The 15871-nt window shown below is 38.5% G+C and overlaps 1 protein-coding gene across 25 annotated transcripts in view; it reads left to right on the forward strand.

Annotated features, from left to right (window-relative positions):
* PUM1 (pumilio RNA binding family member 1) overlaps positions 1-15871 on the forward strand; it is a 131703-nt gene that overhangs the window by 57453 nt on the left and 58379 nt on the right. For 22 of the 25 annotated variants that reach the window (XM_036256370.1, XM_036256369.1, XM_036256365.1 and 19 more), the window contains 2 exons: positions 9839-10005; positions 11995-12265. In XM_036256370.1, coding sequence (XP_036112263.1) covers positions 9839-10005; positions 11995-12265 — 438 coding nt within the window. Of the gene's footprint in view, positions 1-4676; positions 4795-7440; positions 7521-8503; positions 8561-9838; positions 10006-11994; positions 12266-15871 lie in introns of those variants that run through there. The other 3 variants (XM_036256389.1, XM_036256391.1, XM_036256390.1) reach the window with 3 other exon arrangements.

A 15871-nucleotide genomic window follows, 5' to 3' on the forward strand; every position in this document is an offset into this window, starting at 1 on the left:
ACTTGTTCCTATCTCTCTCTCTCTCTTTTTTTATCCCCCAAAACAAAACATGCCTGTTTAGTTTCCTTAGATATTCACAGCACTAATTACAGGGTATTATAAGACACTTTTATTGAAATTAGTAGGAACTGTAAACCAAACTATTAAAAATAGAGAAATGATGTTTTTTGGGGACACATTGATAGTAATGTGAGGTAAGAACTGAAATCTAGATCTCAGTTCATTGGTCTACCGGAAAATACAGTTTTTAGTTTAAAACAAAGTAGAAAGAGTAGGAATTTTTAAAAACAAAGTTGAAATGGAGGTGTCAGTAGTAAACAGATTGGAGAGCAGTGATTTGTCAGTGCCCAAGAACCCTTAAAATGGATCAGCTATGTAGCCAGATAGATTTTAATTATGGAATAATCTTTGACTTTCTTTGAACAGCTTTGCCTCTCACACCTAGCCTGTCAGGAAATTAAAAGTTCTGTTAATTCTATATCTGTAATTTTTTTCGAATTCATTACCATTGACCTCTTTGATGCCAAATTTTAGCTAAAGCAGCTTCTCTGTCTACAGCCTCTTTCTTTTTAAGTCTAAGCAGTCCTCCTCAGGCATCCTTGATAGCCGTTTTCAAAACTAGTCTTTTCTTATGTCATCGACTTTCTAGATCTAGAAGTCTTAAGATGGAAACATTTCAGCCTTCCTCATTTAGTATTCTGTGACTGGTTTTATATTCAAGTCACAGGTAGGAAGACTATGGGAGGCACCATGGATCTGTCTTCCTTCCTTTTCCCCCAACTCAATTTGTTTTGTACGTTTTCAAAGGTCTTTCTCCCTAAAGTGTTTTTGGGCTACGACTACTAGTTGGCAATAATCATATTGTATTAATTTTCCTCCATAACTATCTTTCTTTATCTTACAGCATTTGTCGTCAATATTTTTATTGGCATATATCTGTTGCTAGGTCTCAGAGGCTTGGTCCTATTTTCTCCATTCTTCAGAGTAACAGCAGTTCATTTTTGGTGCAGTTTCCTCAAGTATCAAATACAATTCTTTCATATGTTAGTGGATATTAAATTAGTGATTGTTGACTTGGTTGGCATGAAGAGAACCAGATCCACATGGAGTTAGTATTATTCAAGGCATGTCTAAGGTGTTGCTTCAACTGATATTGACACTTAACATGGCTTGGAGCTCTTAATTTCACAGGAAAAAAAACACCCAAAAAATGAAGTGAAATGAACTTCTTTAAGAGACTGGTTTAGATTTCTCCTAGCCCCACACTTAGAAGTTTGGTGTGAGGAATTTAGCCAGAAGAGGATCTTTTATAACAACCCTTAGGAATATCAAGGAACTAAAACTGGGGCTTTTGTCTTAGTCTTGAGTCTAGTCATTCCAAAGCTGACCTGATTGTTTTGGGTCTTTTGATCCCGGAAAGACATAGGTTAGGTTTAGTGGCTTGTGGATCAGATAGGAAAAGACTTTTTTTTTTATTTGAACCTTCCCAAGAGGCTGCTTGGGAAGAACAAGATTTACCCTTTGGATGTGGGGAATGGGATCAGACAAAATGATCGTTTGCCTATTGTTCCATGGGAAGGATGGTGTTACTACTTCTCTTCTTTCACCTTATCTCCAGCTTACCTCCTTTTTTTTTTCTTGTCCTCATACGTTTCTACCTAATGAGCCCGGATTCCTTGTAGGAAGTGCTACTTTCTAATTTCTGCCTATAACTTTTAGGTATTTACTGTGGGAGAAAGGTTAGTATTCTGTGTTAATAAGTTGTTAGTGTAGTGAACTGGAACCTGTGCTATGTGTGTGATTAGCTTCTCATGCTTGTGCATTATTCAAGGCAGCGTGTGCCTGGGTTACTCCGAAGTTTGCAGGAGGCAGAAAAATAATTGGAATAAGGAGAAAGATAAAATGCTGGGATTGAATTAATGTTTTTGTCTGTTATTATCTTTTTAAACAATTATTTTGTTTTTATCTTTTTAAACAATTGTTTCATTAGTTAATCTTGTGACAGAGCTGTATCTTTTCCATGGCATCTTGTGTTTATATTTATAAAGGCAACTTCCATCCTTAGTTGTCTTGGGAGACTGGTGATTTTTAGCTCTTACAGTTTTGTCACCAGAAGTGAAGACCTCAGGACAGAGGTACGAAAATTGATTAGTCAGATAATCTATTGAGTTCCTGAGGTTTGCATTAAAATAAATTAAAATTCTGTACATTCGTATTCCAGCTTCTTCACAGAAGGAAGGTTGGGGGTAATGAAATATTATTCCATATTTTGATGTGGTTGCCATCTAAAGGATGATATAGGAGGACTGATCAGTGACATCAAGCTACCATATTGGTATATTCAATAGGATGGTACCTGAGGGTTAGTTAATGGCTTTATCGCTTTGTAGTTGTATCCTGCTGATCTTATACCTAACCTGGCTTTGCTCTGCTTGTTGGTTAGGAAGATATTTGACCAAAGTTCTGGTCATGAAACCTGAATCACTTTTTGGTTGTCATGAAATGCATGCATCTTCTTGGAAAAGGTGAGCTTTTATTTATTTTTTGTTAATCCTTATTCAAGGCTATTTTCCCATTGATTTTTAGATAGAGTGGAAGGGGCGGCGGGGGGAGAGAGGGAGAGAAGGACAGAGAGAGAGAGAGAGAGAGAAAGAGAGAGAAAGAGACACCTGACTAAGGCTGGGGATTGAACCTGCAACCCAGGTACGTGCCCTTGACCGGGAATTAAACCTTCAGCCCTTTGGTCTGCAGGCCAGTGCTCTGACTACTGAGCCAAACTGGCCAGGGCTCTTTATTTTATTTATTCCTAGAATAAGATTGACACCCCCCCCCCAAAAAAAAACAGCGCATGGTTCAGCCCTGGCGGTTTTTCTCAGCGGTTAGAGTGTTGGCCTGTGGTCTGGAGAAACCCGGGTTTGGTACCCACTAAGGGCATGTACCTTGGTTGCAGTTTGTCCCTGGCCCTGATTGGGTCGTGTGGGTGGCAGCCACTCGATGTGTCCCTTTCACGTCGATGTTTCTCTCTCTCTCTCTCCCCCTCCCACTCTATCTGGACCACAGGCCGACGCTCTACCGCTGAGCCAAATCAGCCAGGGCCCTCCCACTCTATCTGAACAAAATATCGAAAAAAATGTCCTCGGGTGAGGATTAAAAAAAAAAAAGAAAGCATGGTTCAGAATGGTTACAAAATCACATATAATGAGTCTTGGCCAGTGTGGGATGGTGGTTAGAATGTTGGCCCTCAAATCGAAGGGTTGAGAGTTTGATTCCTGGTCAAGGACATGTACCTGGGTTGCAGGTTCAGTCTTTGCCCCCATTGGGACATGGGTGAGAGGCAAGAGGCAATCAGTCAGCGTGTCTCTCTCATATTGATGCATCGATGTTTCTCTCTCTCTCTCTCTCTCCCCCCTCCCCCTCCCCCTCTCCCTCTCCTCCCTCCCTCTTCCTCCCTTCTTCCTTCCCTTTCCATCTCTAAAAATCAGTGGGGGAAAAAAATCCTCCGGTGTGGATTGTCAACAAAATCACATGTAATGAAATTGCCTAAGGACCTTGCTGTTGGTTTTGTTGAATACCAGCAGATCTTCAAATAGACTGAAGTCTAGCCAGTCAGAACTTTCTTAATTTCTTTTTTTTAAAAATATTTTTTATTGATATTTAGAGAGAGAGAGGAAGGGATAAGGAAGGAGGGAGGGAGTGGGGAGGAGAGAAAGAGAGAGAGAGACAGACACAGACAGACATGTGAGAACAGAATATCGATTTGCCGCCTCCTGCATGCCCCCTATTTGGGATCAGGCCCGCAAACCCAGGCATGTGCCCTGACCAGAAATCAAACCGGCAACCTTTTGTTGCACGGGATGACACCCAACCAACTGAGCCACACCAGTCAGGGCTATATTTTGTAATTTCTATTGTTCCGATTTATGGTGCCCAGGGAAATGAGAAAGTCCACTGTGAACTTTGATTAGAGTGAAGACCACCCTAACTTTGGAAGAAAGATATTTAGAAAAAACATCTTGGGAAGGCCTCTTTGCTTGTCTATGCAGAATGACTGCCTTCTGCCCTGGAGGATGCATGCAGACTCATAGCAATTCATTTGCGTCATAAACTTGATGATTTGCTTTTCTAGTTTTCACTGCATTTATTTTAGGTAACCAGTGCTACTTTAATTTATTTTGTTTATAAACTTTGTTCATTGTAATGCAGATAGAAGTCAGGTGTTTAAGTCTCAACTGGATCTTAATGTCCTTATCTGCAAAATGGGGAAAATTAAAACACCAAATGTCTAATTCATATGCCTAGGTAATATAGCATCATCATCACCTGCTTATTAGAAATGCAGAATCTCAGACCCTACCCCAGACCTATTGAATTAAATGTGCATTTTGACAAGACCCTCAGGTGATTTTGTATGTACATTGAAGTCCGATAAATATTACTATAAGACATAATTTTCTTGGAAGTTTAAATTACCACGAAGCTATGGACCAAATTCAGAAACTTTACTTACTGGGTGGAGTTCCTTCAGATTTGAGCGTCCCTTGAACAAGAAAACTACATGCTGTACTTTGCAGTGTCAAGCTTTTAGACAATGACTAAATAAAAAGAAAAAAGAAAAAAAAGAAGAAAAAAAAACTTAGAAAACCTGTATTTTTGTTTTCATTTCTGTAATAACAGATAGCATTCTGCACATTTAAAATGTTGTCTTTTGGATCTGGTGGTTACACAGCAGAGGAGAACTTTTCTTTTTTACCTCTCTGCACACCAGGGATTTGGTCATCATATATGCATTACCAGGTATATTTTGTGTTTCACTCTTTCTAAAGTGCACTCCTCTTTACTTTGTTCATTTTGAAGTTGGGATGCATCTTTCAGATGATAGTCTGTGATAGTTTAATTGCCATTGTTTCCTTTTTAGCAGCACATAAAATGATGTATGTTTTACAAATTGATGGTGTCTCAGATCTGATGAAATATAGTTGGTAGTGGCTTGTTTCTGTACGAATATTTTAGAAGAATCTGGGACAAAGAGTCTAACGATGAGAGCCATAACAGTGCCTTTATCTGCTGATGTGTGTGTAGGGGGGTAACATGAGCTGTCTAGCAATTTTGAAGGTTTGGGAAAGTAGAGAGGTGAGGGTGGGTGCGTTTGAAAAAGGCAGTGGTAAAAAATGAAAATTGGATAAAGTACTGCTAATATTTTTTTGGGTTTTTTTTGAAGAATTACACTTTCATGAACTGCCTTATTTAATCCTTGAAACAACCCTTTGAGGTAACTGTTGGCCCCATGACTTTATAGATGAGAAAAATGAGGCTTAGCAGGGAAGTCACCATGCCTGGATTCAAACTTTGCTCTAATTTCAGTTCTTAACTATATTGCTTCCTATTATGCCATACTGGCTTGTTTATTAGTTAAGTTCCTCATAATAGATATGTCAATCTAAAAGAGTAATTCACATGGCTAGTAATTTCAAACCTTTACTCATTTTTTAGTATTTCAGTTTTTTTAAATTAATGATGGAGCTATAAACTGCTGAACTCTGAAGGAAATTAACATTTCAGTTTTTCCCCACTTTGTAAAAAAGACAAGTGTGTACAGGAGGAACCACTTTTTAAGTTAATGTTATTGTTTCTGGACTCATTGTGTCAAGCAGATATGTTAGACATTCCTTTTTATAAAGAGGGGAGGAGATTACTATTTTCATTGAAGGTAACTTCTGCCATATATATGAAGCTTTGTGGTAAGATCACTGCAATAAGAGAAGAAATTCTCATTTCTTTGACTTCACTCAGAATTAATAGATATTCCATGAAACATTTCCTCCTGTTATATGAGGTTTTGAGGAAGCTGAGCCATAAGTGGATATACTATGATCTCTTTAATATATGTTCTTCTATCTGTCTACTCTTCTCTCAGTTCTTTAATATGTAGCAATGGAACATATTCCTTTGCCTGTGCAGTTCTGCACTTTCACAGAGCCCTTCTTGGCTCCATCTTTGAGATTTTGATTGGGGTTGGCCATTTGTATTTTGAGCACTTACTGAAGCCTGTCTATCTATATTTGAGTACTGTAGGTTTGGGTTAACATTGAAACCCGCAATAAAAAGATGCTATTAATCCTTTTTTGTTTTTCTTTCATTTAGCAAATAGACTTTTGCAGTACTATTATAGATAATATGTGACAAAAAAGCAAAATATGCTGTGCCTTTATGTTTACGTTGGATTTAATTACATTGGTTCTCAATTGTGACTGCTTATTAGAGTTACTGGAGAACTGCTTATAGCATTTGTGGGAGCTTTTGCAGACCAATTAAGTCAGAATCTTTGGGAGTGAGTCCAGATACCTGTAAATTTTTAAATGATTGTGATACCTAACACAAGTCACAGAGCCATTGCATTGTGAAAATGACAGTGTTCCTGGTAGGGTCAGATTGATTATACACTTATGTTAGAGTTAAACCACTTAATTGGGGCATTTCAGATTTTAATATTGGTATCGTCGATAATGCTACATAAGAAATATGTCCCAGTACATAGCTTTTACTAATATTATATTACCTTTGTATAAAATGATTTATACTTTGCAAAACTTTTATACATATAGTACTTCATTGATGTTAGTAACTATAGAGTTTTAAACAAAATTATCCCTGTTTTAGAGATGAGAAAACTGAGGCTCAGGTTTAATAGCCTGTCCAAAGTCTTGTGACCCGTAAGTGTTAGCAGTTGACATAGAATGTAGAGCCTGTGTAATCTGGGTCAGCACTTTTTTTCCCATTGATTTTTAGAGAGAGTGGGAAGGAAAGAAGGGGAGAGAGAAACATCGATGTGTGAGAGACACATCAATTAGTTGCCTCCTGCACCTGGGCTGGGGATCGAACCTGCAACCCAGGTAAGTACCCTTGACCGGGAATCGAATCCATTACTATCCTTTGGTCCCTGGGCCGATGCTCTAACTGCTGGGCCACACCAGCAAGGGCTGGGTTGGTACTTTCTTAAATACCATGTAGTTATGGATACCTTATCTTAAATATTAAAAAAAAAAAAAATTAAATTCCATAAAATGTACCAGGCCATTTATTCCCCTATTCTCTCTTTAGGGCCTTCACATTTTGAGAGACCATTTTTATGATCGGAACCCTGTATTCTCTTATTTAGAAATCAGACTTTATGGCAGTTCTTTTTATTTAGAGCTGTTCTTGACTTACTGAATTTCTTTTGTCTCTTAAATAAACTTACTGTTGAAATGTGACCTAATAGAAGGAACCTACTCTTCTGCTGAGGCATTTCTATTCAGAGTAGAAAACCAGGCAGCTATATTTTAATTGAATGTTCTGTATAATATTGGTGAGAAACAGCCCATCCCAGGATTACGCTTGAAAACCTAGCCTTTGGCAGTGTAATTGAGAATATACGTATCAGTGGCTGCATTTTCAGGCCAGAGCAGTGAAGCCCCCAAGCAGCTTCTCAGCAACCCCCTGTAAAGCGTCACTGAGGAAAGATAACACACAACATTGATTTGGTGAGTCTTTTATGTTTTTATTTTATTGATTTTTAGAGAGAGAGGAAGGGAGAGGGAGAGTTAGAAACATTGATGAGAGAGAGAGACATCGATTGGCTGCCTCCTGCACACCCCCAGTGGGGATTGAGCCTGCAACCCGGGCATGTGCCCCAACTGGGAATCGAACTGGCGACCTCTTGGTCTATGGGTTGATGCTCAACCACTGAGCCACACTGGCTGGACGAGGTGAGTGAGTCTTGTTGTCACCAGATTTCTTGCTTGTTGGTGAAACTTCTTTCTACTTCTTTATCCCGTTGTCTTCCCATTTCCACACAGACCTTTTGAACTTGGAGCTGAACTGCTCTTCCCGAGCCAATGACTTGATTTATAGATTTGTGGAAGATGACTTAGGTCTGTTAGTTGGGTGATCCTTCTAATACTCTTTTATTATTGACATTGATGGTGTCTAATTTATGTAGAGTTGTTTATTATCTAGACCGTATCTCCACCTATGGGATTCTTATCTGATGATAAAGGCAATGGGAAGATTCTTCTTTTAGCAGTTCAGTTTTGCAGGAGTTTTTTGGTCATTCAGTTTTCTTGTCATAGTTTCTAAACTTCTGCCAAGCAATGTATTTAGTGCTGGGGATATGCAAATGATGACACAGCTTCTGTCAGTTTTACCTTTGCAGTAGGAAGGAACTGTTGTCTCTGGACATTTTGAAACATCTTTCTGTCTCCAGGAACCTGTCATATTTTCATCTCTGCTTTGGGATCCAGTATGGTACTTAGTTGGCTGTCACTCCTTTTGAGCCACTGACAGTCTTATACTTTGAAGATTCTGCTGTGCAAGTCACATCTCAATGGCTGCTAAAACTGAATTATCATCTTGTTGCCACATGAAACTTAAGTTGTATATCCATTCCAAGTTCCTTCTTGTATGTTCCTTTGTTCATATTAGCCATGACATATTTCTTTTTCTGTGTTGCATTTGAACAGGGATTGAATTTGAAAGCACAATGGGCTCTGAATTGGTAGTTGAAAGGTATACGCATGTCAAGGTACATGAGTCCCCCTTTCTGGGCCAGAGATCATTTGTTTATTTTGCATTTGTAGGCCTACCCATTCACAACTGAGTGTTTGTTGCTGCAGTCTCCCTTATTGATTTCTCCCCAATAAAGTTTGGTTCTGGTGACTGGAAATGCTGTGCAGCAGCTCATCATCTTTTGACTGGATTTTGCCTTTTACCGGGAGGTTTAATTGGTGTAGATGTGTTTTTTTCTTCCTTAAATAAGAAGTCAGTGGTAGGGACAAGTGAGGTTGCCTCTCTCTGTTTTTACAAAAAAACAATAGTTACTTACCCTTTGGTAAGATTGTACCAAGCTCTCTGTACGTCAAGTTGCTATGTCAAATCTTCTTTTACTTTTGGAAGTCAAGGCACATTTGCTTTATATGTCCAGGTCTTAACTTAGGATGTTGGTAAGAGGAGAAAGATTTAATTTCCTTAGAAAACAGGATATCAGTGTGTTTGGCATCACAATTCTTTTAGGTTGAGTCTTTTATTATTCACAGTTTGAGACACTTCAAAGATAACTTCTTTTGCGCCAGTGATTCAACATAACATACTTCCCTATACTCTCAAAATAATCTGGTATGGGACAGGCTGATAGAATAAGACAACACTCATTGGTGAAATAATTTCACAGCTAGATGTAACATGTTTTGAAGGATGTAAACAGTTTTACAGTTAAAGTTAAGTGTGATTGGTGAATTATTAATGCAATAAGCTGTGAGATGTAGGGTGGGACTGGGGTGGTGGTGGTAGTGCAAATTGGCTGGGCTAATATCTCAAGATAAGAGTAATTGAATTGGAATGATGTCAGACCACACGTAGCTCAATATTTGGAAGTAAGGGAGGAGTTTACATAGGCAATATAAAATAGATTTTTTTGGTAGACTTAACACTTCTCCAATTATTCTATTAATTTCCATACCTGAAGCTTCTTAGTTGCACTATTACATAGAGTTAAATTTGAGAGTAGAGAATTGGGACCAAGCGATTCAAAGTTTTGGCTAGGCTTTGGGTAGAAAGGAAAAAAATGGGGTGGTGGTACGACTGTCCTAAACTCTGTAACATAAATGTATGTCTGTCTCCCCCATTTGGCAAGACTTTCTGCAGCGTTCCTGCCTCTCTGTTGTCTGTTAATTAGATTGTAATGTTTTAACAGGGCACAGACACTGTCCTGTTCTAATTAGCATCTAGTGTAGTCTGGTGTCCACAGTGGTTGCCCACTATCATTAGTTGATGATTAGTGAAGCTGAAGCTATTTTTTAAACAGGGCCCAAGGGATGCAGACAGTGATGAAAACGACAAAAGTGAAAAGAAGAACAAGGGTACGTTTGATGGAGATAAGCTAGGAGATTTGAAGGAGGAGGGTGATGTGATGGACAAGACCAATGGTTTACCAGTGCAGAATGGGATTGACGCAGACGTCAAAGATTTTAGGTTTGTATGTTTTACACTTCTGATTTTTGAATTGGGGCTATGGGTTTTTGTTTTGATTTAGTTTTATTTTGATTTTAGTTTTCTTTTTCCCTCCTTGTGTGTCCTTTTTAAGAATTGAGTCTAGTGTAGGCCATAAGACAAAGATATAAATTAACTGGTAAGGTGGAGGTTTCTAAGACCTGTCAATGGCTGGTGCTTTGCCAAAACAGATTCCGCATTTGTATAGGACTCTATAGTTTACAGGTTAATTCCATAAAGAACATTTCATGATTCTCAAATAACAAAATCACCTGGAATGGGTATCTTGGGACTTTCCCCAAGTTTCTCCCAAATTACTATCTTGGGAGGAAAAACCATGGTTACTAGTGGCAGTTTGTCATATCTCTCTGGCATGTTAGAGTAGATGGAAACACAGTTGAGAACTTACTTGAGACACATAAGCTCCCTTTGAGGTAGGTGGGTCAGGTATCATTTTCTCATTTTGAAGAACCAGGGATGTAGATTAAATCGCTTTTTTTTAAACATACCCTTTCCATAGATGCCTCTCATTCCATCTCTGGTAATTATTGATTTGCAGATATTAACCTATAATTTAATAGTATGCAATGTTAAAGTGGTACTGTATATTTGTCTTCCACATTTGGCAAGTATTCTTCATTAATGTAGGTAATCTTTAGTGATGGTATATAATTTAAAAAATCTAAAAATCCTTGGTCAATGATGTACAGATAGAGAATTTAATTTCGAATACTTTTAAGTTAATCTAAAATTAATGTGTATGTCTGACCATGCTTACTTACTCTAATATCTCCCAAAATCAAAATGAAAATATATTTTGTATCATTGTTTGTAGAACAATGTTCAGTTGTTTAATATTTCTAATCTAGTTTTTGTATCTTGTCAATGTAAAGAATTAGAGTCTTTCAAAGAAATTTAAGACACAGAGTTATAAAGAGTTACTTAAGGTCTTTCAGATGAGTTTGGGGTAGCCTCTCCATTCTGAATCTCAGGCAGCCTATAGCATTGTTTTCTGGTAATGACTTTGGGGCAGGTGGTGGTAGCAGGGTTTGTGTGTGTCAAGAAACACAACAACAGCTTTAATTTATACCAGCTATAGGCTTTCTTTTAGAGATGAAATGTATAGAATATTGTCACAGGTTACACTCCTCTGACTAGAATATATTATTCTATATTAATCTGTTTTGAAATCATATTTTCCTCTAATCCTTTTGCATAGGGTGATTATGTACCCTGGGTTTCCCAGGACAGTACTTATTTATACCTGTTTCTCAGGATAATTATTAATAGTGCCCTTTTTTGCTCTTAGGAGTGTCCTAGTTTGGATGATAAATTATATCTTCATATTATTTTTAATTCTTAGAGTTATTTCCTTAGCAGGGACATATTCTACATACTGATTTTATTTTGTACTATTTTTAATGGTCTTCTTTTTCTGGTTTCTTAGAAGGAGAAAGGGAAGATAATTTTAACATTGGCTGATATATCTAGATAATAGAGAAAAATTTTTTCATCTGTATAAAATTGTTTTTTTAAAAAAATAGAATCATTCTCAGATGTGGAACTTCCCCCTCAGAAACTACTTTTTTTATGTTTGAAAGATGCTGATTTGGGGGGCATATTTTACTCTCTGCGTTTTGGGATCTCTGTTTTCATGGATGCCACTGGTAGTGATTTTTCCAGTTCATCTAGTGTCCCTTACATTGGAGTCCCTTGGTCAAAGGGATTGTAAATTAATAGCAGTAAATGCAAATTTAAGGGGTGGGTTGTGGTGGGTAAGCAAGCAATAGAAAAATCATTTTTATGATATAACATGGAAACACCATAAATGGTCTTGGTTGTTTTGCAGAAATAGTTTTAAGTACTATTGATAATAAGCTATATCATGGACGTTGTCCTTAAACTTGGGTTGCTGTTAGTGTCCCTTCCCGCTCAAAATAAGGTTTAATGCCCTTTACTTTCTCTGTTTAGCCGTACCCCTGGTAATTGCCAGAACTCTGCTAATGAAGTGGATCTTCTGGGTCCAAACCAGAATGGTTCTGAGGGCTTAGCCCAGCTGACCAGCACCAATGGTGCCAAGCCTGTGGAGGATTTCTCCAACATGGAGTCCCAGAGTGTCCCCTTGGACCCCATGGAACATGTGGGCATGGAGCCTCTTCAGTTTGATTATTCAGGCACGCAGGTACCTGTGGACTCAGCAGCAGCAACTGTGGGACTTTTTGACTACAATTCTCAACAACAGGTACTGTGTGTGTCTCTGTCACTCTCTCTACTCTCCCTCTAGCCAGTACATTATTCAAGTAATAACTAAGAACGGGGGGGAATGGGAGGAGGGTCGCTTTATTTTAGGCTGTTGATAGCCAGACTCCCAACCCAACCGTGCTGTGGGCTTACAAAGCCTCTGTATCTTCCCCTCAAGAAGCTGGTTCCCATGCTGAGGTTATTGGCAAGAAACCACCTCTTCTTCCTTTAGCTCCTCTTTCACCCCAGGGGCTGGAGAGTGGGTGGGGTGGTGTTACCTCTTATAATACACTCCTCTTGGACCCTAACTTAATCTTTCTGAAGAGTAATGTGATTGTAATGCTATTGGTTTGCTTTGTTTTTAAAATAGTGCAAACTCTGTTGTCTACCATTGTCAGGAGTCCAGTGCTAGGTCCTCTGATAAGTCTTTTAATTGAGTTACTACATTTGAAAAATTAGTACCTTACAGTGAAATTACTTGGCTCTTTTTATTCATAAATCCCTGGACAATATTGCATATGTGCCTTCTGTTTTTAAAAGCATGATATGACCAACTCTAGGGTTTACTGATCCTTTCTTTTAATTTTTTAAAAAGTAAAATTAGCTGTCTGCATTATTAAAAGGGGGCTGGTAGCTTTCCCATCTTGTTAAGTACCATAAATTCTCTCTTGTGGCTGGAAGCTGTTGGATGGGCCATGAATTTCTGATATGCCTTAATTTTGGTCTGGAACATAAATATAAACTTCTAGGTTTGAAATGTTCACATCTCATTTTGAAGTTTAGAAATTCTGTATCTATGGGGAAATTGGCTCATGGTCTTTGGAGATCAGTTGTACCATAATGTTTCTGTAGTTGTCATAAATAGCTGATTTGAAATGAGTTTTGAATGATAGATGACTGGATAATAAGGTTAACCATATGAAGTTTACAAAATGAAATCCCTTTAAGGGATTTTCTGATGTACATATGCTCTGTGCTCCTATCAAATGGATATGTTAGGGTTAACTCCAAACTATTTTTAGAGAGAGTAAATAACGTGTACATTATCTTTCTTATAATTTCCAGTAGATATACCCATTTCTCTGAAAGAATTAACTTTCTGTGATTTTTACTGTCTTTATAAGAAATAGTCTTCTTTCATGGTTTTGCCCTTTTCAGAATAAATCCTGAAAACAGCAGTTTTGCGTGAAGCCAGAAATTACTTCAGGCACTGAAGATATACTAGACTTCAAAATATTTTGTGCCACTCCAGCAAATATAGGGACATGATATTATTGTGTAGACTTCAACTTGACAATTTTGATTTGGCAATTTTAAAATCTAAATTGAAGTTCACGAGTGTAGGCTATTCCTAATCAGATCCTTTAAACTAATTAATATCAACAAGTTTTATCTGAGTTCTTTTACTTTGTCTTTTTGGTCTGAATATCCAAAAAAGTTGCATATCCCTAGCAACCCTTAGAATAATGGCCATTTTTGTTTCTTAGCTCCTATTCCCAGTCTAGCCTTTTGCTTGTTATTTAAGACATGTTTGTCTCCATCCTCTTCTGAGTGAAAATCTCATTCTCTTTTGATTTATTGAGCTCTGGTTTCAAAATTTTACCAATTTTTTGGGAGGCTGGATAATTATTGGAATTTGAACAATAGAAATGTACTTTTGCACACCCACAAGTAGTTTTGCTTGGTTACATCAAACACAACACCTACTCAAATTTATAAAGCCCAGGGTGCCTTCACTATGAATCCCAATTCAGTAATTTTTGAAAGTGAACATTATTATTTTGAAAGTTAAACTGTTGTTGGGTTCTGGCTTCCCATACATGTGTTGGTTGCTGCAACATAGGGGCATTGTTACACAGAGATACCACCACCATGTGACGTGATCCTTGTTTATCCCATAGGCCTATAATTCTTGCTTTTCTGAGTAGATTGTTTTACACATTCTTGTACTAGGCACCCTAATAGCATGCATGGGAACCATTGGCTCAAGGCTCCTAAGTACCTTCAAGACCTTTTAACCTTCCAAAGGCTCCTACATAAAAGCCAGTAGTTGTTAAGAAGGATCATTTGTCTTTTGGAAATTGGTGTGTGTTCTTGCATTTTATCCCTCCAGTCTTTCTTACCTGTTTGCTGCTTTTCATTACATTTTATTCCCCTTTCCATTTCTACTTATGTAAATCGTTCTCATTTCAGTGCTTTTACCTTTCTTGATCTTCAAATCAAAAAGTTGTCACGTCTGTGTCTTTTGAACTCTGTAGTGCTTTGTATTTTGCTTAAGAAAAGGAGTGACCATTTTCTGCTTTATGTTGTTATTGGTCTAATAGCCCTTGCTAGATTGTAAGCTCCTTGAGGGTATGGCTCAAGTCTTCTCCTCTCTGTGTCCTCTGCTTTGCTTCAGCAGACTAAGTTTTCAGGAACTATTTCCGTCTTACAATGTCTCAGAACATATCCTCATAGTTAATATGCTTCACCAAACTAAAGTTTGAAATTAGCCTCCTAAGAGGTTTGGAGGCCACTTAAAAAACTTTTTTTTTTTTTTCCCCTTTATTGATTTTAGAGAGTGAGGAAGGGAGAGGGAGATAGAAACATTGATGAGAGAGAACATTCAATTGGCCACAACCTGGGCATGTACCCTGACTGGGAATCGAACTGGTGACATCTTGGTGCATGTGTCGACACTCAATCATTGAGCCACACTGGCTGGGCAGAGGCCACTTTTTGAGGTCTAGCATATATTGTAGCATGTGAGTCCTTTAGATCTAGCCCCACTAGCTTATGCTTCATATGCAGATAACTAGACCTGTATAATGTACAGGAAATTTACCTCCTGGATCAATATTTAACCTTTTTAGGGTCATAGCCCTCTATAGTGATGTGATCAAAAGCCATGGTTCTCTCTCATCAGAAAAATTAACATAATTCTGATATCAAATTTTGTGGATAATTTTAGGGAAATCATGGATCTGTGCACTGCAAATTATAAGCTTCTGTTCACTTTAAAAAAAAAATTGGTTAATCCTCACCCGAGGAAGAGGGAGTGGAAAGAAGGAAGGGAGAGGGAGAAACACACACACACACACACACACACACACACCCCAAATCCATCCATCAGTTGCACGGCCTTCATTAGCCAAGGAAAGGTTGCCAGTGGAAAGAAGGAAGGGAGAGGGAGAAACACACACACACACACACACACACACACACACCCAAATCCATCCATCAGTTGCACGGCCTTCATTAGCCAAGGAAAGGTTGCCAGTGGAAAGAAGGAAGGGAGAGGGAGAAACACACACACACACACACACACACACACACACACACCCCCCAAATCCATCCATCAGTTGCACGGCCTTCATTAGCCAAGGAAAGGTTGCCAGTGGAAAGGAGGGAGGGAGAGGGAGAAAGACTCTCTCTCTCTCTCTCTCTCTCTCTCTCTCTCTCTCTCACACACACACACACACACACACACACACCCCCATCAATTGCACGACCTTCATTAGCCAAGGAAAGGTTGCTGGTCTGATTCCCAGTCAGGGCACATGCCTGGATTGCAGGCTTGATCCCCAGTAGGGGGCATGTGGGAGGCAGCTGATCGATGTTTTGCTCT

The sequence above is a fragment of the Molossus molossus genome, unplaced genomic scaffold (assembly GCF_014108415.1).
Source record: "Molossus molossus isolate mMolMol1 unplaced genomic scaffold, mMolMol1.p scaffold_m16_p_12, whole genome shotgun sequence".
In the NCBI taxonomy this organism is placed as follows: Eukaryota; Metazoa; Chordata; class Mammalia; order Chiroptera; family Molossidae; genus Molossus; species Molossus molossus.